We start from the raw sequence: 27,172 nt of genomic DNA, 5'->3' as shown, positions 1-27,172 counted from the left end.
CTCAAGTTTTTTTTTTGCATAGGTTACTGAGGGGACATGGTAGAACTGAGTACAATAGCAATGCTGGAGGCATTTAGAGAGAGACAGAAAAAGACAATTAATCAAGGTGCATGCACCACACACGGAGGTGGGATTAGTGCATTGGCATCATGATCAATCACAGACATGATGGGCCAAAGGGTCTCATTCTGTGCCATCCTGTGATTTATGACTATAATATTCCTTACCCTGAGATTTATAACTATTACTTTAATCCTTTTCGCTCCTTATGGAACATAGGGCCTCAACAAAAGTCCTCCACTTTCTGCCATCTCTAGCAGATGTTTTTGCAGTCTCCCAAGTTTGGCCGGCGGCTTTCAGTTCATCCAAAAGCCTACGCCTCCAGGTTTGCTTTGGGCGACCTCTTCTTCTCTTCCCTTGTGGATTCCATTCGAGTGATTGTCGAGTGTCCTTCTCCTAGGCTATGTTGGTTCGCGGCTCCTTCTTCCATATTATCCGGTGCACCCCTCACATGAGGGATTCCCCCATCCACCACCCAGGGGACGCGCCTCAACGCCGTATAGCCCCAGCGCGAGGTGAGATTTATAACTATAATATTCCTTATCAGGTTCTGGAGCACACCAGCAAACATAATACCTCAAGAAAACACTCCATCCACTTATTAGGTGTCCACATTGTTACACCACAATTGCTGGTTTAGAGATCTGATATGGACACTGTATTTCCCACCATTTTAGCAGATAAAGGGGGGAATGAAGAGAAGAAAAAATGAACAAAAACTGATTTGCTTTAGCTTGAATGTGCACCCAAGAATGATAATTAAGTTAAAAGCGATTACAGGGTTTTGGCAGGAGTCAACCAAACATGTCAGCTCAACAACACTGAGATGAAGAGATAACCTGATATAGTCGGTGTAATAGGTATTTACAAGGTTCAGGATTAGTATGAAAATATTTGGTCAGGGCATCACAGAGAAAATTGTAAAGGAATTAAGATAGGGAAGAGGGGGCAAAACTAAGAGGACAACACAATCAATAATGTAGTTTCCTGAAGAAGAAGAAGAAGAAGAATGGGCTGCAGCATTCTAATTATAAAGCAGTTAAATTTTACAACATGAAAAAATACCATTTGGAGAGTCATGCCTGTTTGAAATAATGATATAGTTTGCTTAATTCCTCTGTCCATTCTCTCTGAATGCTAAATGCATTCTTTATAAAATATATTTATGACATTTTAAGATCTACTATGAGTTCTTATGTGGTATCCATGTCCAAATGAATTATTTTTTAAAAATCCATTTTATTTTGATTCTCCCTTTGTTCTTTTGGCAGTGACAGAGGATGCCAGAGCCATCAAAAAGAATTTTAAAACTTAACAGGAACAATTAGTCGTGCATAGACAAAGAGGAAATGGTTTCTGAGGAGTTTGACCTTTTTCGTCTTGTCATTCTTCCAAAGACTATCATGCCCTTTATGTAAAGCTAGGCAAAGTTAAGAGAGAATAAATGAGAATTGTAATGATAGAGGATTTTTCATCTGATTTACAGGAAATGTAATTGCTGTTCATTGTGTGGTTTTCTTTTGAAGTAGTCTCCATTTAATTTTTTCTAATGCCATCTTCTAAAACAGATTACTTCAGGACAGTTATTATCACTGTTCAAGTATAATTAATTGAATTTTAGATTTGAAGAGTGTCGGGATCGGTTAAAATTCTCATATCTTTTTCAATATTTGAATAAATATGAATGGCAAAATTGCACACATTCTCATAAGGCAAAAGTTCAGCCATAATTAATCAAAAATAGAAGATGCTTTGAGCATATTTTTGATCAACCCCGGCTTCTGGACCATTCACTTCCTTGGAATGAAACTCAGAAAAGGTTTCATCCAGATCTAGCAGAAAGGGAATTGTTCTCATTCCTATCGCTTTGTCATCCTTCTTAATGTTCCATTTTAAGTCACTGAATCTTTCTTTTTATACAGCTAAGAAGTTAGAACCTCAGAATAATTGCGAAAGAATGAAAAGTAAAAATTCATATTTCTGCTTTATTCCATGGATATATTTTAATCGAATTGAATTGATGTTATTTTCAACAATAATTCATTGAGCTAGTAAAGGTTAACACTTGGAACAAAATTCCTTTATATGATTAAAGCTAATTACCTGTCTGGTCTGAGCCACAAGAGACGAGAGATGCTGGGATATGGAGCAACAAAACAATATGCTTCAAGAAACACAGTAGGTTGAACAGCAGCTGTCAGAGTGATGAAGAAAGAATCCTTGGTGTTTTGGTTTAAAATCCTATAGCAGGAATGAATAGAGAGGAAAGATGGCCATTGGTGAGACCAGTAGTTAATTGGTGGACTGACTGGAGTTGAAGGATGTGAGCAGATGGAGCCAGTTAGGGGAGGGATGTGGGCGATGTGCATTGGGGAACACAGGCAGGTGAATGATTGGTAGAGGCATTTAAAAAAAGTGCCAGAAGGTGCCAGATGGGGAGAAGAGAGTGAACATGGAGATGGCTACTGGAGGATGGTAAACAATAGCACAAATACTACAGGTGCTGGCAGCTGGTCAGTACAGAAGGTGATATAGGTTGAGCACTACTTATCCAAAAATCCAAAATCTAAAATCTTCTGAAATCCAGAATCTTTTGAATGCTGACATTACGCCACAAGTGTAAAATTCTACAAGGCGTTGGGAAGGTTCTGGGTCTCTGTGCATCACAGACAGTTGTGAGAAGTGAGCTCACATGCCCTGAGTGGGGCCTTGTTGGCACCAGTTTGTTTTCAGGAGTAAGCATAGCCAAGGCTTCTTACATTACTCACAGTGATTACCATGAGTTTTGCGCTTATTCTCGACTCTGTGCTGTGAAGATATTGTTGAAAATGTCATAAAGGCCTGTAGACACCCCACCCCCCCGGATGGGCAATAGTTGAAAGAAAAAGAGGAAGCATATATGTTTATATATAACACAGAACGTCAAGTTGTTGGAAAAACGACAGTTGTGTAAGTGAGAAGCATCTGACAGAGAAGTGTGATTGAATTGACTTTTTCTTACATCCATCACATACATAAGGAGTAAAATCTTTACATTACATCTCCATCTGAATATGCAATATACAATATTTTGTAATAAGTAGTACAGTATGTACAACAGGACAGTCAGTATAGCATAGGAATACAATTATATCAGCGTGAATTAATCACTCTAATGACCTGGTGGAAGAAGCTGTCCTGGAGCCTGTTGGTCCTGGCTTTTATGCTGCGGTACCATTTCCCAGATGTAGCAGCTGGATCAGTTTCTGGTTGGGGTCACTCGGGTCCCCACTGATCCTTCAGGCCCTTTTTCTGTGCCTGTCTGTAAATATCCTGAATAGTGGGAAGTTCACATCTGCAGATGCACTGGGCTGTCCACACCACTCCCTGCAGAGTCCTGCGATTGAGGGAAGTACAGTTCCCATACCAGGCAGTGATGCAGCCAGACAGGATGCCCTCAATTGTGCCCCTGTAGAAAGTCTTTAGGATTTGGGAACTCATGCCAAACTTCTTCAGCCATCTGAAGTGAAAGAGGCACTGTGGTGCTTTTTTCACCACACAGCCAGTATGTACAGACTATGTGAGATCCTCGGTGGATGTGTATGCCGAGGAACTTAAAGCTGTTCACCCTCTCTACCCCAGATCCATTGATGTCAATAAAGGTTAGCCTGCCTCCATTCCTTCTGTAGTCCACAACCAACTCCTTTGTTTTTGCAACTTTGAGGGAGGGTGATGACTTCTCTGTAGGCTGCCTCGTTATTATTTGGGATAAGGCCAATCAATGTAGTATCATCAGCAAATTTAATTAGCAGATTGGAGTTGTGGGTGGTGATACATTCATGGGTATACAGAGAGTAAAGGAGGGAGCTTAGGACAAGGCCCTGAGGGGCTCCTGTGTTGAGGCAGAGGTGAGGAGCTCTTATCATCTGCCGGTGATCTACAGGAAGTATTGTATCCAGTATTGTATTTATAGTATTGTGTATCCAGCTACACAAGGCAGGGTGAAGACCGAGACCTCTGAGCTTCTTGACAAGCCTGGAGGGAATTATTGTGTTGAATGCTGAACTGTAGTCCAAGAACAGCATTCTCACATAAGCATCCCTCTTCTCCAGGTGGGTAAAGATGGTGTGTAGATTGTGTCACCTATCAGCCGGTTATGTTGGTAGGCGAATTGTAGGGGGTCCAGTGTGGGTGGTAACATGCTGCAGATGTGGTCCTTGACCAGCCTCACAAACCATTTGCTTGTTATTGAGGTGAGTGCGACAGGATGTCAGTTGTCCCCAATTACCTTTCCTATCCATGTACCTGTGGTGAACTACATATACCTGTCTGGACACGCCCCCTGCTGACTGCTCCTGTGGCCCCTCCCACTGACCGTGGCTCCTCCCACAGACCCCGGTATAAAGGCGATTGAGGCCTGAGCCCGGCCCTCAGTCTCCAGGATGTAGTATGGTGGTCAACTACTGCTTGAAAGTCGATATCTCGCCTTCACGTCTCAAAGAGAGTTATTGATGGTGCATCAGTACCTGAGTGTGTTTTAAGGGTTGGAGGGCTGGTGGTGGAAAGTGTAAACAGTTTTAAGTTCCTGGGGATCAACTTCTCGAAGAATCTATCCTGAACTACCTCTTTGTTTTCATCATTAAGAAGGCATACCAACTGCTCTACTTTATTAGGAGTTTGAGGAGATATGGTATGCCACCAAAGTCATTCCTTCTGATTGCGTCACCATGTGGTATAAAGGCTGCAGTGGGTTGGAGAATCAGCCACCTCCATCACAGCCACAATCCTTCCTACTTCCAAGAACATCTTCAGGAGGCGGCACCTCAAGGTGATAGCATCCATCATAAAGGACCCTCATTCGTGATGTGCCCACTTCTTATTACTACCATTGGGGAGGAAGTACAGGAGCCTGAGAACCCATGCTTACTGTTTTAGGAAAAGCCTCTTCCCTTCTGCCATCAATTTATGAATGGTCTGTGAGCAATACCCTGTTATTCCTCTTCCATTTAATTATCTATGTAATTTATAGTAATTTTTATCTTGCACTATACTGATGTCATAAAACAACAAATTTCACAGTCTAAGTCAGTGACAATAAACCTGATTCTAATTCAGCCATTTCCTCTGGCAGCTTGTTCTGTAAATACATCAACGTATTTGTGAAGAAGTTGACTTTTTGGTCCCTTTTAAGTCTCCCCCCTCACCCCATTAATCCTATGCCCTCTAGGTCTGATTACCATTCCCTGGGACAAAGGCTTCATCTATGCCCATTGGGATTTTATACACCTCTAAAAGGTCACCCTTTGGTCTTCTACACTCCAAGGAAAAGCCTGACCAACCTCTCCCTATAACTCAAGCCCTCGAGTCCTAGCAAAATTCTGATAAACCTTCCATGCGCTCTTTCCAGCTTAATAATGGGTTTCCTATAACAGGGAACCAAAGCTATACTTAATATTCCTGTTGCAGCCTCAATAATGTCATGTACAACTGCAACATAATGTCCCAGCTCCTATGCTCAGTGTCCTGAAGAGTGAAGGTCAGTGTTCCAAATGCTTTCTTTGGTACGCCACCATGTGTATGTACATAGAGACCTAGGTCCATTGGTGAATGGCAGATGGAACAAAATGGGGGAGGAGAGCGATCCGGTGTTTAAAACATGCACTTATCTGCTCTGATGAATTTGCCTTCTATTATTCGCTGAGTAAAATAAGCTTCATTCCTATTACAGGAGAGTGCATCAAAACTTATGTTTGTGTTTTATGTCTTGCCATTTGCTAGCATGCTTTTTTTAGATAGTTTATTGGTCCTTGGGCTTAGCACATTCATAACTGAAAAAGGAATCTGTTTTACAAGGCTAAAGAAATTTGTTCTAACTGGGTATCTTGCGCATATGGACTGATGAAAGAAGAAATGTATGTACATGCCATTCTATTACCTAGCATGGAGAGAGGAAATTGCTTTTTTGACAAGTGGTTAGACAGTGCAAGAAATGGGGATTGGATGCTGCAGCAACAAGAATTAACTATTACACTGAATATTCTTCACTCAGTCTGCTTTGTTTTGACCAACTGTGCAGTAATTGAAGTGTCACTTTTTGTGGTGCTATTGCTTCCATGCAGATGGATTGAAAAATTACCAAAAATGAGACAACTCTAAAATTGTCATCAGCATTTTATACCTGCTTTCCCAAAGATTTGCATAGCTTTACAAAGTTGAAAACATACTTTTCATGTAAAAGGGAAACTAAAACATTCATCAACGAGAGAGAGAGTGCGATTCACCGACAGCAAGTGTAGAAATTAAACTGTTTTTGTAGATGAACTCGAAGGAGTCGCTATTGAGTGCCACCATAACTCCACCTCGGCTATGAAATTTTCATTTGAAAAGATATAATAAAGACAAGTAACCATTTAACTGAATAACAGTTTGTGTATTTACATGAAATACAGAACAAATTAGCACACTACCAAAACCTCCACAGTATTATAAAACTGTGTATTAGTTCTTAATCGTTATCTGCCACGTTCCTTTGATTAACTGTAAATAAACAACATCAGTGCAGATACCTAGTGTAGTTAATGGACTGCCTTCATACAGCGCTTAACACGATAGGATCCTCCAGATCTTCATTTTCATTTGGACATTGAAGATGATTGTGGATACCTTTCTAATTCCTAATTTGTTGAAGTAGTTAAATCATTTCATTTTCACTTACTGCCATTTCTGGTATCTCCAAGTCCAAATGCTTGAAACTGCAGTGAGCAAAACAGTTCAAAATTGTCTTTCTTCTTATTACTTGCAAACTATCAGTAACAAAAATCGCTGCTTTTTGAACACAACCAGACAAAACTGACACTATTTAAAAACTGATTACTCTAAGCATGGTGTGGTGTTTAATGGCCACACAAGTGCGCGTGACTGATGCCAGTTGGAAACCGTTTGGCAACAGTCTCCTGTCTTGATTAAGTGGCATAGTGTACTAAATAAACAAAGGGAATCCTGGCTATTTTCTCAATATAGTTTTTGTTCCTTAAGAGTGGTACCAAATAAAGAGCTGTCCCAACTAACTGATGGCCCCGTTAGTCAGAATCCTCAGCAGTTTAAGCTCAAAACTGTTTGGAAGTCTTAAAACACTGGACATAGAAGGACTTGGTCGACTTAAGTTGTGAGTGGCAAAATTCTCATTCATCTGTGGATTGCATGTGATAGAAGATCCCTTAGTCTTAGAATTCACTTCGAGCTGGAAGAAACCAAACATGTTTGCTTGTTTCATCTGCTTCAAAAAACAATGAACTATTAATTGGCACAAATCTACCAGTACGTGTGGCATTTTGGGATGTTCAGTCCAATAAATAAGAAGATTGACCTGCTGGCCATTAATGTTTTTGGTCAACGCTTGACCTATTGGCTCTGACCCAGAGTCAAAATCTCACTACCTATTTCTCAAGAACATGATTGGAAGTTATAAAAATCGTACAGTATTTCTTTAAAATGAAAACCATTCTAATTGTTATTTTGTATTTGCCAATTGTTGTTGCAGAAAGTTCCTTTTAATCAACAATGTTTCACTTGTGAATACACTGAGACTGTGCCAATAGGTTTCCAAGTGGCATACAGTGGGAAATTTAAGGGAATTTTTATCATAGATTTATGTCCATTGGCAGCAAGTTAGAAACTGGCTCTTTTGTTAACTGCGGGATTCATGTATCTAGATGTTGAAGGAACTCTGAAACGTAAATAGCATCCAAAATGCACAACTCCCATTGTATTAATATTTTTTTTAATTGGCCTGTTAAGTACAGGCAGTCCCCGGGTTATGAACGAGTTCCGTTCCTGAATCTGTCTTTAAGTCGGATTTGTACGTAAGTTGGGACAAGTACATCCGGTATTATTTAGTGACAGTTAGTCAAACATTTAGTATATAGTATATATTTTACCTTTCTATGCATATAAAACACTTAAGAAACGTATGTATTCCAATAATTAAACCACTGCGTTGCTTAGTAATAATTGTAGCTTTCATTGGGGCAGGGCCTTTCACATGCTCCATTATTCTCACTTGATCCTTTAAAATCGTTCCAATCGTTGACCGAGTCTAGCCTAACACTTTTCCAATGACCGATGACGTTTCACCTCTTTCCGAACGCTTTATTATTTCCACTTTATTTTCAATCATGATCGCTTCCCGTCAACAGAACAGAAACACTGCGGGCGGCGGGTCCCGAGCTCTGCCAGGTCCTGAACACCACCACGCTGAATTTCCCAGGTCCTAAAGTCCACCACACTGAGACAGGTTAAATGGGGCAAGTGGGGGCTGTGCTGGGTTTGAGTATTTGATCCTCCACAATATTTTGCATGCGAATTTAAACTGGAGTTGGCAGTGTTTTTTTTTACTAGGTTGATTTGCGAGCTCAACATCAACCCAGCGTGCTCGGGAGCGGTCTCTCACTGGATCGAACTCGGGAACCTCTGTTCTCGAGCCCGGCACTGATCTCACTGTGCCACCAGCCAACCGGAAAAGTGGGGGGGGGGGGGTCAGGGTGAATCTTGCTAAGAAAAATTTAAGCCAAATACAAAGTTAAACTCTCAACACAATGTCAACGGCAACGACTTAAAATGGCGGAAGGCGTCGCAATCCTACTTAAAATGGCGGACAGCATCACGTTCCGACACTGTTCTCCTTCCTCAGTTCATAAGTACAAGTTGTACCTAAGTTGGACGTTCATAACTCGTGGACTACCTGTAAAAAAAAAGAACCGAGGCATTGAACTCACCATTCACATCACTGAGTGAAAATGTCATACAATTGTGACAACAGCACACACAAAATGCTGGTGGAACACAGCAGGCCAGGCAGCATCTATAGGGAGAAGCACTGTCAACGTTTTGGGCCAAGACCCCAACAACACACACAAAATGCTGGTGGAACACAGCAGGCCAGGCAGCATCTATAGGGAGAAGCACTGTCAACGTTTTGGGCCAAGACCCTAACAACACACACCAAATGCTGGTGGATCACAGCAGGCCAGGCAGCATCTATAGGGAGAAGCACTGTCAACGTTTTGGGCCAAGACCCTAACAACACACACAAAATGCTGGTGGAACACAGCAGGCCAGGCAGCATCTATAGGGAGAAGCTGTCCTGAAGAAGGGTCTCAGCCCGAAACGTCGACAATACTTCTCCCTATAGATGCTGCCTGGCCTGCTGTGTTCCACCAGCATTTTGTGTGTGTTGTTTGAATTTCCAGCACCTGCAGATTTCCTTGTGTATACAATTGTGAACTGAGATTTGCTCCAAACATTAATTTGAGTGTACTGTACTAATGGGGATGCATGTGTGTAAGAGAGTACTCAACAATAAGATAAAGAATACAGTCTGGCATGTATAGAAATATTACAAAGCATTTACTTTTAATCTGAACAAAAGAAAATCTGCAGATGTTGAAAATCCAAGCAACACACACAAAATGCTGAAGGAACTCAGCAGGCCAGGCAGCATCTATGGAAAATAGACTGAACTTTTTTTCCACAGATGCTGCCTGGCCTGGTGAGTTTCTCCAGTATTTTGTGTGTGTTATTTTGACGTTGGCATCAATTAACCTCATGAACATTAATTAATCTACGCACTTAGAAAAGTAAATTAGCAAAGTCCAGGAAGGGTAGTTTGCAGTAATTATCCATTACCGCCCCCTTTAGAAATTAATTTACTGCTGAATACACCCATTCTCAACTTTTTCTGATATTTTGATAGGGAAGCCATGGCTAAGGCACAATAACATTGTGTTAATTTCAATTCTGAAGCTGTCAATGAATGATTTTACAGCATACCCTACAACAGAGCAGGATGTCACAGCTACAATATGTCTGTGTTTCTTTGTGCATGCACATTTGGCATTAAGTTGTTGTGCATTGCACTCTCTTATAATAGCTCATCCCACCTGCATTATTGTATAAAGTACCAGGCAAAGTCTAATGACTCAACAGAACTGAAGGACAAGGTGGTGGTCAGATTCTCTTCTGTGATATGCATTGACCTTTCTCTTGAATGTCAGGAAAAAATTCATGGAAATATCCTCCTGCCTCATACTGGGAGGCCTGACATGACTTTAGAACAAGCATTGCCCACAAAGCTGTTGAGGAACTTTAAAAAGATGGGAAAAGAAGCAAGCATCCATCTTTGCTATCTTTCAAGGCTGTCATGTTTTAACATTACGTAATTAAAATTGAAATAGATGTTTACTGTTATATCGAAAAACATTTTAAAATTAATCAAATAATTTAAATAATTACTAGAAACAACATTTTCTTACTCTTCATGTACTGGCTGGCTGCAATATTTCTTTTCAGATTAATGGAATCATGGATCATGCTCGCGATCTAAATTGGTCCTTAAATGCACAGAAATTTCACTAAATCTGTACTGTAATGCTGATTGATTGCGTAAGTAGTCCATCAACAATGCACACTGACAGGTTTTTCACAGCAATTGTCAGTGAGTCAAATTTTCTTACATCTAGATGTGTGTGCATTAAAGTTCAGCACTTGCTGGCATTTATACAAATAACTGCTGGTAGTTAACTATGAAGCAAAAATGACAAAACCATATAAAGTGTGTGTCAATGTTGATAGGTTTATGTCTCACACACAGGAGGAGAGAAAGCTTTGCTGAATTACTGAATATTAAGTGTTGAAGTAATTCTCTAGATTTAAGTGTACAAGTGCTTTCCAATTTCAGTCCGAAACAAAATCCTACCTCACAAAAATAGTACAAGAGGATGCTGAAAAAATATCAGTATCCGATGTTCTTATCTATTTTGAGGAAGTCCACATTTAACACTCCCAGCTGAATGTGTGGCTATCTCTCCAGAAATAACAAGGGATTACTTGAGGAAATAATGTTTTCCACCACTATAGTGCAAGTGAGATCTTTAATTAAATGTGGTGTGTTTAGATATGATCAGAACAATAGGCACCATGTGAAAAGTGTCCCTTGATACTTTTCCTACAATTATGGAATTTCATGAGGGCATAAATGAACTATTGTTGTTTTATTACAGATCTCATTATTATTCTTTTAAGCAATAGAAAGCACAGATGTAAAAAACCATCAAAGCCAAATGTCAGCAGTTTAATAAGACAATGTTTACTCACAGACATACCGTAATTCCTTTGTGCATCCTGCCAGTCAACATGTTTACTGAAAGAGCTGCTTTGACTGTTAGGTCACACATATTGTAATATTTGATCAATGTTTCAGTTTCCCTTTTAATTATTTTAATACCTACGTTGAATCTTGAAACCAAATCTAAGAACTTATACGTATAAATAAATAAATTCAGTCACCTGAATGCTCACATAATGTGGCAGTCGTGCTTATGATCAGGTCTTAGTGAATCTTATCAATGTCTTATACGAGACACTTGGCATTTTAAAGATGATTGCCTATTTGTGAATTACTCAAATAAATCTTCAGACATCTGATAAGTAATTCTGTTGGAAAGGCAGTTTGCAGAAACAAATTTGCATTGCAGTTTAGGAGTATATCCAAAGTATGCAATGTAGTGATATTAATTTATCAGAGGTAAATATTTTCACAGCACAGCGAGATTAGTCCTGCAATATGATGCTGCAAGAGGGAAATTAAAGTAGATTTCCCTGAGGGGATTATCCACAGTGTCATAAAAGGCCAAAATAAGTTCAGTTTTCTGATCTGGGAACACTAAAGTACTTATAATTTAATTACTAATTATTGATCTAGCCATAATTTTAACTGCTAATGGCCTCATAGAAAATTATCTGTCATAGATACGAAATTTTGATTTTCACCACTGAAATAGTAGTAAATTCAAACTTAAATATTGCATATGCTTTAATAAGAAGCGAGGCTTTCCAATTCAAACTGAATCAAATGAAACATTGTACAAGTATTAACAGAGTTTATTCATTAATAATTATTTTCGATTAGTGAGATATGGAAAAGCAAAAAGATTTTGGTGTGCACATTCATAGTTGTGTCATCAGGCACTGCACAAAATCTAATCACAGACCATGACCATGTTGGCCTTCCTCTGAAGAGATTTGGAATACAACAGTAAAGAGATGATTAGTACGGAGTTATGATCAGCTTCCTGAAGAGTTCTGAATCTAGTATTTGGAATTACAATATATATTGCACTTGGTTTTGGACCATACAGATTCACCAGTATGATATCAGTCATCAATGAAAATGTTGTGAAGATTGTATTCATTTGAGTTTGGTCTGAAAATGAAAACAGTTTTTTATCTCAACATTATTCCCTCACCCTTAAATAACTCATCAGCATGTAGCTATTTTCAGTCTAAATCTGAAATCAATAACATTTTGTTAAAGCCTGGAGTTTGAAGTATCTGGCGATAATATGTACAGTAAATAAAGGTTAGAGACAAACACGTGGGTAAGAGGGATAATGAGAGGAGACAAGGGGTATTTGTTCGTATTGATTCATTACATGTGTCTTAAATCACTGACAAACAGAAAGTGAACTAACCTATGTACCGGTATTTGTCAAATAGACTTAGGGGCCACACTGATGCAGTTAGGTGTTTCAACATCCAGGGTAGGTTTAATATATTTGTGCCATTATATCTTTGTGCTTATAGACTCTATACTCATGGTTCTTATGTGCTCAATTATAGTCTCAAGTGGTGATTGTCCATTGTGTCCAACAATGACAAGAAAACTGTGCAGGAGAGTTTTTAAAGTGGGACAGTTCCACTCTTTCGACCTCAGAAGGCTGGGTCCTAAGGTATAAACAAGTGTCACAGACTGGGATCTTCCTTGGATGCAGTGGATGGCCATGAAGTCTTCTGTCCCTGGTCAAGCCCTTCACTCTTCACAGAGCAATGCAGTACCACCTTCACTGAAGATCTCAACCACCCAGTCCGCTGGAGCTGAATTTACATGCTAGGACAGGCATGTCCCTATTTCACCAGGGTATGAGGCTACTGGCTACCCTCACCTAGTTTAGCCCACCTGTCAAAGCAGTGTTCCTGGGTGTGGCTGTTGTTGCATGCAAACAGCCACTTGGAGCCACAGGTGAGAACTTAGTATCCAGTGGAGACCAAAGGTGAGTGAGCTGCTCCAGAAAGGACACAATAAGCCCCTCCACCAGAGGTGCTACCCTTCCCTCAACACCCCATACATCCCATAATCTCAGGGATATCCTTGCAATTTGGAAAATTGTAGTACTGCACGGATAGAAATATGTCTATATTTCCAGAGATGAATTGGTTAATGGTAATATCACTTTAATTGACAAAGAAATGTGCTCTGTGAGCCCTATCAATGGTCAGTAATTGGACTTAATGAAATATTTCTAATACATAAGTATGTCACCAGCAACTAAGTCTTAAAATTTGGATTTGTCTAGTCCTATTGGATTTGGAAGGGAGACATGAACATTCTGATTAGACTTAAACTGATAATTTTTCTGGCTGTGGTCAGTGGACTACATGCATTTTCTGTGACTTTGGAATGTTAAAATAAAGAAGCCATCATACTCCATTAACACATACTTTTGTTATTTTTCTTCATTATGTTCATTGTTTTAAACATGCATGGATGAAACAATTTGTCTGATGGCAAAATTAATCCAATGTCCAGAAGTCTGATTTACCATGTTCTGATCAATGGATACTTTGAGATCGAAGTAACCAAATACAGCTACAAATAATTTGGATTTTTTTAAATGAAAAAGGTAATTTAAGCATTCTTAAAGGTCATTCTTACCTCAAAAATAGTTCTAATAAAGAAATTTCCTTCCCATTTCTCTTTCTGTCTCACTCTTTTCCTGAATGTTCTTCTCTCCACTACCATCCAAGTAATCATTAAATAAAATTGTGGCCAATGAAAAGAAAGAAAATGGGGTTGAGTTGTTCAAGAGGTACATTTCTAACACTGTTACACAATGTTCATTTAAAGGTCAAATATTTACAGAGATTCTGACTACACTTTCTAGCACAGAAATCAAAATGCCTCATCCTGAACTCTGAAATCATCTCATGGTGATATCCAGAACTTATCCCTTTTATCCCTTCTTGACAAAATGCTTACCTTTTAGGCAAATGGAATGAATAAGAAGAAAATTAGTTGTGGAATTTCTTTCTAAACATCTATGAGAGATATAAAAGCAACAAGAAGGAGAAGCATTAGGACTATACAGCATACAAGAGCAAACTGAAGTCTATTACCATCAGATGAACGTTAGCCTCCGTACTCTTGATGTTGTAAAAATACCACATGAAGTATTTTTAGAGGATAAAGTATACTCTAATGATCAAGGTACTTGCGGAAGGGAGGTCAGAGATTAGCTTTATTTGTCACATGTGCATCAAAACATACAGTGAAATGCATTGTTTGGGTCAAATCAAATCAGGGATGATTCAGCTGGGGCAGCCTGTAAGTGTTGCCAGGCTTCCAGTGCCAGTATAGCCATGCCCACAGCTTACTAGCACTAACCCTAACCATATGTGTTTGGAAACCAGAGTGTCCAGAAGAAACCCACACGGTCACAGGAAGAATGTACAAACATCTTACAGGCAACATAGGGAATTCAACCCTGATCAGTGTGGCTCAAAGGGCTAGAAGGACCTACTGTATGCTGTATCGTTAAATAAATAGGTAAACTGTCTATAATGTGCAGAGACCTACACATTGCCTGGGAATTTCCCCAGTGCCTTGTGGAATTTTCCATTTGAGATGTCATGTCGGCACTGTAAAAGATTTCAGATAAGGGGTACTCAACCTGTACAGTGGATTCCAGTTCTTTGGGCTATTGGTTAATTAGGGAAGCCACTTAGTTGGGACAGGAGACTGCTGCTGAACAGTTTCTAACTAGTGTCAGTTCTGTACACTTGTGTGACCATGACACACATGAACCATGCTTAGAGAGAACAGTTTTAAGATGGTGTCTGTTGCATCTGTTTTATTCAAAAAACAGTGATTTTTGTCACTGATAATTGGCGAGAAACAAGCAATCAGCCAATTCAGCTGCGGTTTCAACCATTCAGGCCAGGAGATGCCACAAACAGCTAGGAGTGAAATTAAATGATTTTACAACTTCAACAAGTTAGGAACTATGAAGAATTTGAAGGTATCGACAACGATCTTGAATGACGCAATGAAAATGAAGATTTGGAGGATGCAATAATCAAAATCATTGTAGGAAGACAGTCCATTGTCTGCACTAGGTGTCTGCATGGGTTTTGTTCATTGACAGTCAATCAAAAGAATATGGCAGTGTGCACTGAATGAATTCCTACATCAGTAACTATTGGGAACTAATACGCAGTTTAATAGTACTGTAGTGGTATTAGCAGTGTTCTAATTTGGTCTGTATTTCATTTAAATACATAATTTATTACTCAGTTAAATGGTAGTTTGTCTTTTTATACCTTTTTAAAAATTTCTATGAAACTTCAGCTAATTGGAGCAACCACTTAATCGGGCCAAAATGCTATGTCCCAATGTGTCCCAATTTACTGAACAATAGAGGTTGTTGAGTATATTGTGCTATTTCTACTGCAGAGGTTTGTAAGCAGTGACTATCTGTTCTCTATCTCTCTGTGGAGTATGTAACATTTTTGACAGGTTTGTAGTCATGTACATCAAGTGATTTGTCTGCTGATGAGTTTCTTTGAAATGGATTTGCATGTCATTTGAGAATTGTCTTCTCTGAATTTCTACACAATCTTTATGCAAATGCATGGTGTAGAATGTATTCTTGTAAAACTACAACAGTTAACAGCTTGTTGAGGGATTTTGGATCATTGCCTTGCTATCAGAAAGGATGAACTCATTTTGAAGAGAATGAGCAATATCAGGTAACTTAACTCTTGCTTAAGCATAGACCTGGCAGAAGTTTACAAAATTAGGAGAGGAAGTGACAGAGGAGGGAGCTGGAATCTTTTTGCCCAGGGTTGGAATGGCTAATACTAGAGGGCATGCGATTAATTAGAAAAGTTCAAAGGAGATCTGGAGGCAGGATGTTCTTTTACAGAGTGTGGTGGATGCCTGAAATGTGCTGTTTGGAGTGGTGATGGTGACAGGTATGATGGACATTTTAAGAGGATCTTAAATGGCTACATGAACAGAGAATGGAGGGGTATTAAATTTGTACAGGCAGAAGGGATTAATTTAATGATGTGGTATTAGCTTAATTAGTTCTGCACAATAAGGTGGGCCGAAGGGCCTATTCCTGTGCTGTACGGTACTATATAAATGCCATTCAGAACATTGTTAGATATAATAGCTAAGATGTGAAGTGGCAAGTATTCTCCATGTTAGCACTTGATGAATTGACAGGGCATTTCAACAAATAATGATTTTTTGATCTTGAAAGGAGAAGCACTTTTTGTTTGTCCTTTCAGTTTCCTGTTGTATTTCTGCATGCAAGCTTCTCTGTGCTGCCTATGATTCATTCTGCACTAGTCTATGGTGAGGTTATATGTGGATTGCTCTGTTTATGTTAAAAAGAAAAGCTTGTGCAATAATAAAGCTAAATAAAGATGCAGACACCAGCCTGGTGAATGATAGAAAATTCTCTCTGCGCAAGGCAATTCTGATGTGCATTGCAGTAAAAGCCCCTGATGACTCTGGGTGACAATTCAAGCATTAATTGAAGAAAGAATAAATATGAAGCATTCACTTCCCAAATGCTACCAAATCGGAAATGAACTATTGTACTCTATAAACACTACTGAGATTTTTGCTATGAGGAAACTTAAATGAAGGTAAGCTACAAAAATTGTTTTGTTGGGTGGGCATGTTTTTCACATGAAATACCAATAAGTGTGGATGATCAAACTTGCTAACCGTAAGTCATCGAAATTTGTACTTTTTTTGTGTTGTGCAAATGAAAATAGTTCTTCCCTGGAATGACACATAATATCAGCAATTCCTAATTTATTCTGTATCTTTGGGAATTTGAGAAGCCACCAATCGTTATTGAGGCATTGATGAGGCATACAGACTTGCAACCAGAGAGATGTAAAATATGTATTTAGTAAAATCTGAGGCAGAAATCAAAATGGATAAGAAATGAAAACATAGATTGAAAGATAATTGTTGGTCCCTATCTTCCAGTGCTGCATTTATGGGCCAACCAGTAGTGTTTCTGCCGCATCTGGCTGCCTATTCCAGTTCAAGCATTGAGCCAAGTCATTTAACATGGAGACAAGAATGGATTATTGTCTTAACTGAATAGGAACAGTTGTCTTCCTGTGCCCTTTCTTTAGATCCATACTTTGTTTTGAAAGTTCCCAGAGCTAATCATGAGAATGCCTTTATGTCCTTTGTAACATGTTGGTTTCTCATTTTCCTCAGGAGAAGCGTTCTTAGTTTAGCTCCTGCTCTGTCCAGTTGAATCTCATTCTCTTATCACTGCCCATATGCTCCATTATCCTACATGATCTCAATTTCATGCCATTCTTCCCTTCATTTTTCCCTTATGCTACATATACCCCTTCAGTATTCCACTTTGTCCATGTAGACGTCCTCACCTTCCTTGTCCGTTAAGTCGAGGGTGCAGAAAACTGTGCGTACATTAAGGATATGTTCAGGATCTGGACCACCAAGTGCCAGGTGTAGGTCAAGCAGAGGGTGGATTCAAACGGCTCCACCATCCTCCCCTCCCTCAGTCTTCGTCATCAGAGGGAACTGCAGTTGCATGGCATAGGCTGGTCAACCAGGCTATGCTGTAACTGCAATAAGTCAGGATATGTTGCAGGCCAATGCGGTGCAGTGATCTGCAAGAACTACAAACAGGAACTCTGCCACACAGAAGACTGCTAGGAAAGCAAAAGCTGCAACCTCTGTGGAGAGGCAGGTCACCTGAACAAAACCTACTCAAAACGTGCCAGCTCCAGTGAACAGGCATCAAATGGGGAGCTGACACTAATAATGCTCAGGGCAAATGCCGATGCACCCACCACCAGCACAGAGGGCACAGCCAGCACTAAAATACCAGACTGTGGCTGAGGAAAGGCTGATCATCTCTAGCTCCCAGTGACCAACCTCCCCCCAGTTGCACCACCAGCATCGCCAAACCCCAGGGAGGATTATCCTCATTAACTGAGCCCGTAAACATTGTGGTCGTTAACCAAGGCCGTAGGCATGCCAGCTCATGCTGAGTGACCAGGATGAGAACTCTGCCTCGAGAACTAATCATGCAGTTAAAACCGGTATCTTTGCATGTGTGCAGTGTAATGAGAGTGGTGTGATGTGCCAAATCTTTACAGTACCTGGCCAAGGTCAAGTCCAGTGTGCCTTTCTTACAGAACTGCAGGCTACCACACCTCTGCAACTACTGAAGATGGATGCTTGGTAGCCCTGTGGTTTGTCTGTATGGTCAGGTGGGGTGGGGGGGCAATGATTGCCACATTGTCATGCTTCCAGCCTGGGAATCCTGCTACTGGACACTGATCTAGTGTCCCCATCTCTATCAGGTCCCATTAGATGAAGCTGCTAGGGGTCTGTTTTGGAAAGATGGAGGCATCCAAAAAAAAATCAGCTGGAACGAGCTGGGAAGGTTGAGACTGTGGGGAGGGCGCTTGCTATCTATATCTAGGAGGAACCTGGTCATCAGGTATGAGGTGTTCCCAAGGCTGCTGTGTTTGGTGCTGATATGTTCCATCCCCTGCTCCTCCAGCTTGGGAATCGCCCGAGCTATCATCAGGTTCATCTGGGAATCCAAGATGGAGTAGGTCAGACAGGTCACAATGCACAAGCTCATCATTCAAAGTAAATTTACTATCAAAGTACATGTATGTCACCATATACAGCCCTGAGATTTATTTTCTTGTGGGCATACTCAATAAATCTATAGAAGAATAATAGAATCAATGAAAGACCTGGGTGTTCAACCAGAGTGCAGAAGACACCAAACAGTACAAAGAACGAAAGAAATATCAAGAACATGAGATGAAGAAGCTTTGAAGGTGAGTCCATAGGTTGTGTGAAGTTGAGTGAAGTTATTCTCTTCAAGAGCCTGATGGTTGAGAGGTAGTAAATGTTCTTGAACCTGGAGGCGTGAGTCCACTTGTACCTCTTCTTGATGGCAGCAGCAAGAAGCAAGCATGCCCAGGGTGGTGGGGGTGGCCCTGATGATGGATGCTACTTTTCTGCGACAGCATTTCTTGTAGACATTCTCAGTAGTGAGGAGAACATTGCCTGTGAACTGGACCATATCCACTACTTTTTGTAGGATTTTCCATTCAAGGGTTTTGGTGTTTTCATACCAGGCTGTGTGTGATACAGCCAGTCAATATACTCTTCAGAACACATGTATAGAAGTTAATTAGATGTCATGCTAACTTTCCATTAACTCCTAAGGAAGTAGAGGCACTGCCATGCTTTCTTCAAAATTGCACTTACATTCTGGGTCCAGGTCAAATTCTCTGCAATAATAACACCAAAAATTTTAAAGTTGCTGACCCTCTCCACCTCTGATCCTCCACTGAGAACTGGCTCACGGATCTCTGGTTTCCTTCTCCTGCAGTTAATAATCAGCTTTGTGGTCTTGCTGACATTGAGTAAGAGTTTGTTGTTAATGGTACCACTCAACTGAACTGACTGGGGTCTGCAAGTAAGCAAATGGAGAATCCAATTGCACAATGGGGTATTGAGGCTGGGGTCTTGGAGTTTATTCAGTAGTTTTGAGGAGATGATGGTTTTGAATTCTGAGCTGTAGTCAAGAAAGAGCATCCTGATGTATGCATCTTAGCTGTCCAGATATTCTAGGGTTGAGTGAAGAACCAATGAGATGACATCTACTGTGGACCTCTTGTTGCAGTAGGAAAATTGGAGTGGATTTAAGAAGCTTCTCTGGGAGGAGTTGATATGTTTCATCACCAACCTCTCAAAACACTTCATCACCGTAGATGCCAGTGCAACTGGGTGTTATTCATTGAGGTAGGTCACCACACTCTTCTCGGCACCAGTGTCATCAAAGTCTGCTTGAAGCAGTTGAGTATCTCAGACTGCAGAAGCGAGTGGCTAAGGATCTCAGTGACCACTCCAGCCAGTTGCTTGGCCAGGTATGCCGTGTGGGCCAAATGCTTTTCATGGGGGGGTTCACCTTCCTGAAGGCTGGTCGAATGTCAGCCTCAGAGACTGAAGCCATAGGATCATTGGGGGATGTGTGAGTTTGTGATGGTTCCTCCATGTTTTGATGGTCAAAGTGAGCATAGAAGGCACTGAGCTCATTTGGAAGCCGTCACCTATATCATTTGATTTAACTTCATGAGGCGATAGTATTCAAGTCCTGCCACAACCGTCAAGCACCCTTCATTGATTCCATTGATTCAGATTTATTCAGGAATTGCTACTTCACCCATGAGATTGCTTTCTAGAAGTCATGCCTAGACCTGTCGTAACTTGCTTGGTTACCAGACTGGAATGCTTCTGATCAGGCTTTCAGCTAATTGTGGATCTCTTGCTTCATCCATGGCTTCTGATTGAGGATTATTTTGTGGGGACACACTCACCTACAGCTCTTTTACCAATTCCCATAGGTATCTTGTCAATACCTCTTCCCACACTGTCTCCTATAAAAATGCTATTGCCTTTGCTCATTTCCTTCATCTCCACCATATCTGTTCCTGTGATGCATCTTTACATTCCAAGAGATCAGTAATGTCCTCCTTCTTCAAAGAACAGGCTTTCCCTGCCTCCACCATTGATGCCTCATGCACCTTCATCTCCTCCATTTCCCAAACATCCATGTTCACCCCATCTTGCTGCCACCTTAACAGAGATCCTCTTGTCCTTACTTACTATTCATTTACCAAAATACAGTCTGGACATGGAACAGTTGCCATTCCTTATCATAGTATAACTGTGGCTAATGTGTGGGGACCACAATTACTGCAGGTTATATGTCAATGATAATTGGGCAGGTTTTCTTCAAACAAGCCTGCTTGAAGTTCCCAATTATGATTTGAAATGCACCAGCATGGGCTGTTTCTTGTTTAGAGACGGCATCATGCAGCATCTCAAGCACTTGATTATAGTTGGCTGCTGGTGGTATGTAAATTGTGGTCAGGATTATGTAGGAGAACTCCCTAAGTAAATAGAGCAGGAGGCGTTTGACTGTTACATGTTTAAGGTCGGGTGAACTTGAGTTTGACAAAGCCACCACATTGGAGCACCATCGAGAATTTATCATGAAACGCATACCTCCTCTACCTTTTGCCTTTCCCAAATCAGCAGTTCAGTCAATTTGATAAATCAAGAAGCCTTTCGGTTTGACCACTATATCTGGTGTACTGGGAGACATCCAAGCTTTGCTCAGGCATAGAATACAACAGGCCCTCATTTCCCTCCGATACAGATATCTTGCCCTCAAGTCCTCAATTTTGTTCTCCAGTGACTGCACATTTGCCAACAAGATACTGGTTAAAGGGGGCCTCATCCTTTTGGGTTTCAGCCTAGCTTAGGTCTCCCTCGACCCCGGACAGTTGGTTTGTGAAGAGGATCTGAAGAAAGATGAAAGGGCATGTGTCACATTTCATTGCAAGCAGCTGTGTGACAGAGAACTCTCTAATCTCCGGGCTGTTCCCTGGAACACACACGGAGACAAACATCAAGTGCTGCTGGCAGTTCATCAACTCAGTGAAAGACGCACTTTGGTCTGCCTGAAACTTGCTGGCCATCCTGCTCGTCGAGATGTCTGTGGAAGAATGCTGCCAACTGGCACATTCCAGTATGTGCTGAGGGACACACTGAAGTCTGGTGCAGCCACCACAAGGGCTCGCTGGGGAATGCCGCGGTGTAGGGTTCTCCTACTAGAGATGAAAGGGCCAGGTGGAGAAAGGAAGCCACTCAATTACTGTAGTAGTTAGTATACCACACCAGAGTGGCAGCAGTTCCAAGAATGTAATTGAACAGTACAGAAAGCTTTGACCATGTATGTAAATAATAAAAAGGTATTAAACGGTTTATTCTTGTAAATAATTTTTACTATGAATGAAGTATAATTTGTTCCAAAAAGATAGCATTTATAATGTATTCTCGAATGTTCTCTGTCCTTATTTCCAGAGATAGCTCTCTTTGCTACAAGGAATATGGCACCATTCTTCTGGAAAATGTTTTTATTGCTTTAATGCAATAGAAGTAATGTGCTAATATTTATCAAAGTACAGAAAGTATATACTGTAATTGTGCAATTACATTACCCTGTAAAGATAATTAAAGTCTGATATATATTATCTAGACTAATGCATATTAAACATAATAAAATATCTCAAAATATCCTTAAGCTGTGCACAACTCAAATGAAAAGCTATGAACTTGCATTGTCAAGTATATAGTACTTAAAGTGTTATACGTGGTCAGGATGGTACAAAAAGAACTTAGGTCACTATCTCAGTCCAGGCAGTTAACTTAGAATTTGGTGCGAATATATCCTGAGCTGTGATATTTCCTTGGTTTCTGCTTGGTCCTCAGGTTTCCTCCAAATCACAAGGGTGTGCTGGTAGATTGATGGACTACTATAAATTAGTCATTAGTATAGGGAAATGGTAAAAAAAAAATCATAGGTGAGTGAGCTACACAAAGAGAATAACTTGCAAGGCTACAGGGAAATATGAAAAAGAATTGGGACTGTTAGGTTTACTCTGCTGAGAGCCAGCAGGAATCTAATGGGCTGGTGGGACTCCTGGGATGTGATAAGAAAGTAATGTTGAATGCTTTTCCAATTGAGAAAGAAAACTTTTGCAGATAAGTTATAATTCCTTTTTGTGTAGAGATATTTTATCTTCCTTTCTTCTGATGATTAGCCGTATAATTGAATTATTTTCCTTTGAAGCAGATATCCTTTAGCAAGTTAGCAATCTAATTTCATTAATATAAACTTGTTTAGTGATGACTAAAACAGAAAGTTGTTAAGATCTAATTTATTGGATTACAGAGAAAACAAATTTTCTCTTTCTAAAAGCTTTAAAAATATTTAAAGAAGTTGTTTTGATATTGCATTTAGAACTTACTTCACATGGTATATTTGCAGTCACATTTCCTATTCAGAGTCTCACAACTCCCGATGCTATGCCAACCCCACTGGTTTAGGTATTCCACCAATTATTAATTAAAAATAAATCAATTTAAAATTATATTCAACTTAGGCAAACTAATTAAAACTAATATTAAATTAAATTTTTGAAAATTGCATCACTGCCCTTACAGTTAAAGTCCTTTATATTATTTTACTGAACAGGCCCTTACCAAATGTGCCAGCTAGATTAAATGCATCTAGCCACTCCGTCCATCATCTTATAGAATGCCTTAGACCCAGTGGCAAACACTGAGACAGAGCAGGATGTTAGATTCTCCTCTATATCTGACCTCAATTGTGCTGTATACTTCTACCCCTCACTGCAAATACCCAGAAGTCCAAAATGTGCTAGTATACACACTGGATCTATATTATGGTCCTCCATAGAACAACTGGCTGATGAGGTACACATTTTGGCCCAGTATATCATTCTTACCAAAGGTGGTTCTCAATATGTTGGAAATTATAGACTAGTGATTCTTATGAGAGTGGTGGGCAAACTATTGGAGAGGATTCTTAGAGACAGGACTTACAAGCATTTGGAGAAATATAGTCTATTTAGAAATAGTCAGCATGGCTTTTTGGGTTGCGGTCATGCCTCACAAGCCTAATTGAATTGTTTTGAGGAAGTGTCAAAACAAACTGAAGAAGGTAGAGCAATGGATGTGGTGTACAGTATATGCATCTTAATAAGGTATTTAACAAGGTTCCCCATGGTAAGCTCATTCAGAAAGTCAGGAGGCATGGGATCCAGTGAAATTTGCTTGTGTGTATTCAGAATTGGCTTGCCTATGGAAGGCAGAGAGAGAGTGGTAGTAGATGGGGCATTTTCTGCTCGGTGGTGGTGTTTGCACAAGGATCTGTTCTGTGATTTCTATAATGACTTGGATGAGCAAGTGGAAGAGAGGGCTAGTGAATTTGGAGATGACACGAAGTTTGCTTATGTTGTAGATAGTGTAGAAAGTTATCCTAGATTACAAAGGAATATTGATAGAATTTGCAGATGGAGCTCAATCCAGAAAAGTGTAAAGTGACTCACTTTAGAAGGTTGAATGAAGGCAGAGTGTGAAGTTAATGGTAGGATTCTCAGAAGTGTGGAGGAACAGAAGTATCTTGGGGTCTACATCCATAGATCCCTCAAAGTTGCAGCGCAAGATGAGAGAGTGATCTAAAAGGTGTATGGTGTGTTGGCCTTCATAAGTTGGGGGATTTGAGTTCAAGTGCCATGAGGTAATATTGCAGCTCTATAAAACACTGGTTAGACCACAGTTGGAGTATTGTGTTCAGTTATAGTTGCATTATAGGAAGGATGTGGAAGCTTTAGTGAGGGTGCAGAGTTGATTTACCAGGATGCTGTCTCGATTATAGAGCATGACTTATGAGCATAGTTTGAGTGAACTTTTCTCTTTGGAGTAAAGGAGGATGAGAGGTGACTTGATAGAGGTGTTTAAGATAATAGCGTGGACAGCCAGAGACTTTTTTTTCCAGGCGGAAATGGCTAATACAAATGGGTATAATTTTAAGGTGCTGGGAGGAAATGTCAGAACTTCAGATCAAGGTCTCTTTGGTGGCTTTTGCTATTGCTTGCATGGTGGGGGTTGGGGTCGATGCTTCTGCTGCTCGTGTGATGGGAGGGGAAAGGGGCTCTGGGGTCTAATGTATCTATCATTCACTCTATGGGGTTTCTTGTTTCATGGATGTCGGCAAAGAGTAAGAATCTCAGGATGTATCTACGTACATTCTATGATATTAAGTTCAACCATTAAGTTTGAAACATTTAGTGTGATTTGAGATGTTTTACATGCAGAGAGCGGTAGGTGTGTGACACATGCTTCTAAGTGTAGTGGCAGATACACTAGGGACATTTAAGAGTCTCAGATAGGCACATCTTAGACTTGGGGGAAAGACTGAAGGGTCATGAGAGAGGGAAGGATTAGATTGAATTTAAAGAGGGTTTATAGATCATGTGCTGCTCTGTGCGTCACTGTTCTGCGTTCTTTATACAATGTTTTAAAGTCCATTATATTAACTTGGCAAATTATCAGTCAGTAATATCAGCAAATAGTGCCACAGAATACTGCATTGACATTTGGTTCAATTGTTTTCCATTCTAGAGGGTAGTGGGTTAAGCAACAGGATCCAGAAGTTGTTTTGCTGTTTAAAAAAAAGATTCAAAAGATGTATTGCTACTACGTATGCCTCTCATTGCCATGTAAAGCATTGCTGGCAATCTTACTATAGAGCTGGTATTTAAGAAAAGAGGTGAATGTGGGGGAATTGAAAGCTACACACTCTCAGAAATTGCAAATATTTGTCTTTTTCAGTCCTGATCTTAAATTAGTTTCTGGCACAACATACTGTTAGTGATATAATTAATGACTAATGCTTTAGGCTAGATAACATATTTGAATTTGTTCATTTACTGTCATGGAAGCCTTAATCACATTTCTAGAAAAGATTATCATTATATTAATACATCAAAATAATCCGATTACAAATTTCAAACAAAATAATTATTATATATTTATCTTAGATAATAGTTACACAAGATTGGAAGAACAGAGCAACTGAAATTTTTAATTAAAATGGAATTAATGCAGTTCGACATGTATATTCTGTACAAATTTGAAAATATAGTTATCTAGAGTGCCAAAACATTGTCATTCAGAACAAGTTACAAATTTCTAATTTTTTATTCTATCTTTATTTTAATGTGTTGTCCAAATGATTACTTTTTGTTTTGAAAGCATAATTTATTCCCATTTGATTGATATCCATTTGCTAAACTTGAAAAGATGAATTTTAGTAGATCTGATCTGTATTAGTCCTGAACTATGGAAAAGTTTTTATGAAATTATTCACGTATTTGAAATGGCAGCAATTTTTTGTACTTCATATGTTTAACATGGTATGCCAACAGCTGCATTTGTGAAAAGTTAATTGGCCCTTCATTAATTAATTCTGAAATATACTGTCATAATTAGAGAGGACATCTGTTTGCTGTGATTGCAATAAAATCCTGTTTTCAACTCAGGTGAGGAGTACATAATTCATTTGTAATGTCCACTAAGCAGTCTACCAAGTTTGGATCAAGCACTCATGATATTAGAAAATAAGCAACACGTTATTTTACCTGCAAAATAAGCTACATGATTTATTGTAAACATTATCTACAGTGTACCTACCACAAGTGCACTTTAAACTTCTTCACAAGTTATCCAATGCACAGTTTCAGACTGGATTTCATAAATGTATATATATATGTATATATTAACAGAACTGGGAGTACTTACATTTGTAGCTTATTACATTTATTTGAGATGCATTTTAAAGATTTGTAGTCTTTTGTTACTTAGATTACCTATATTAAGGTTAGAGATGTTGTTTTGCAGAAAGAATTGAACCTGATTATTAAATATAAAACTGCCACTGGGACATTGCTTATAAAATATTCATTTTATAATATAAAATATACATGCAGAGTAATGTACATAATGTGCATACTTTCTGATAGAAAGAAACTAGGATAAAGCTGAATGTGCAAATCCAAAGATTCTTGAGTGTAGCAGTGCAAAGTTTAAAGTACATTTATTATCAATGTACATTTATTATACATTATACAGCCTTGAGATTCATCTCCTAACCTTGTCTCTAGTCCCAAAACCCTGACCTTTTCGGTCTGGCCCCACACTTAAATCGTCCAAACATTGGGTTGTTCCACGTTCTCAGACCGCTCTGGGGCCTGAACAGTGCCACCATGACTTGACCTGTACCCGATCTTTCCAATTTGGCCCAACGGTTAAATTGATTAGATATCAGGACTTTCCTCGCTCTCAGGGACACAGCAAATCTGCTTTGACTCTACTTGGACCCTGCCCCCGCTTTTGCCTGCCTTGTCCAGGTCTTCTCAACGCTACCGCCACCTCTCACTTCTCACTTCTCCGATAATAGAGTTGATCGTTATTAATGCAGTAAGTTTGTAATAGTTTTCTTTGTTTATTTTGCTACCAATAAGTAGTCGTAGGGCATCACCAGTACCATCTTAA

General features: G+C 39.7%; 1 protein-coding gene across 9 annotated transcripts in view; it reads left to right on the top strand.

Annotated features, from left to right (window-relative positions):
- pdzrn3b (PDZ domain containing RING finger 3b) overlaps nt 1-27,172 on the top strand; it is a 255,121-nt gene that overhangs the window by 188,091 nt on the left and 39,858 nt on the right. Inside the window, exon 1 of one of the 9 annotated variants that reach the window (XM_073072409.1) lies at nt 16,789-16,809. The exons of the other annotated variants lie outside the window; for them this stretch is intronic. Coding sequence (XP_072928510.1) covers nt 16,804-16,809 — 6 coding nt within the window. The 5' untranslated portion in view covers nt 16,789-16,803. Of the gene's footprint in view, nt 1-16,788; nt 16,810-27,172 lie in introns of those variants that run through there. 9 annotated transcript variants of the gene reach the window in all.

This window comes from Hemitrygon akajei, chromosome 19, assembly GCF_048418815.1.
Source record: "Hemitrygon akajei chromosome 19, sHemAka1.3, whole genome shotgun sequence".
Classification (NCBI taxonomy): domain Eukaryota; kingdom Metazoa; phylum Chordata; class Chondrichthyes; order Myliobatiformes; family Dasyatidae; genus Hemitrygon; species Hemitrygon akajei.
The sequence above is the reverse complement of the archived record's forward strand: the minus strand, read 5'-3'. Positions and strand labels throughout refer to the sequence as shown.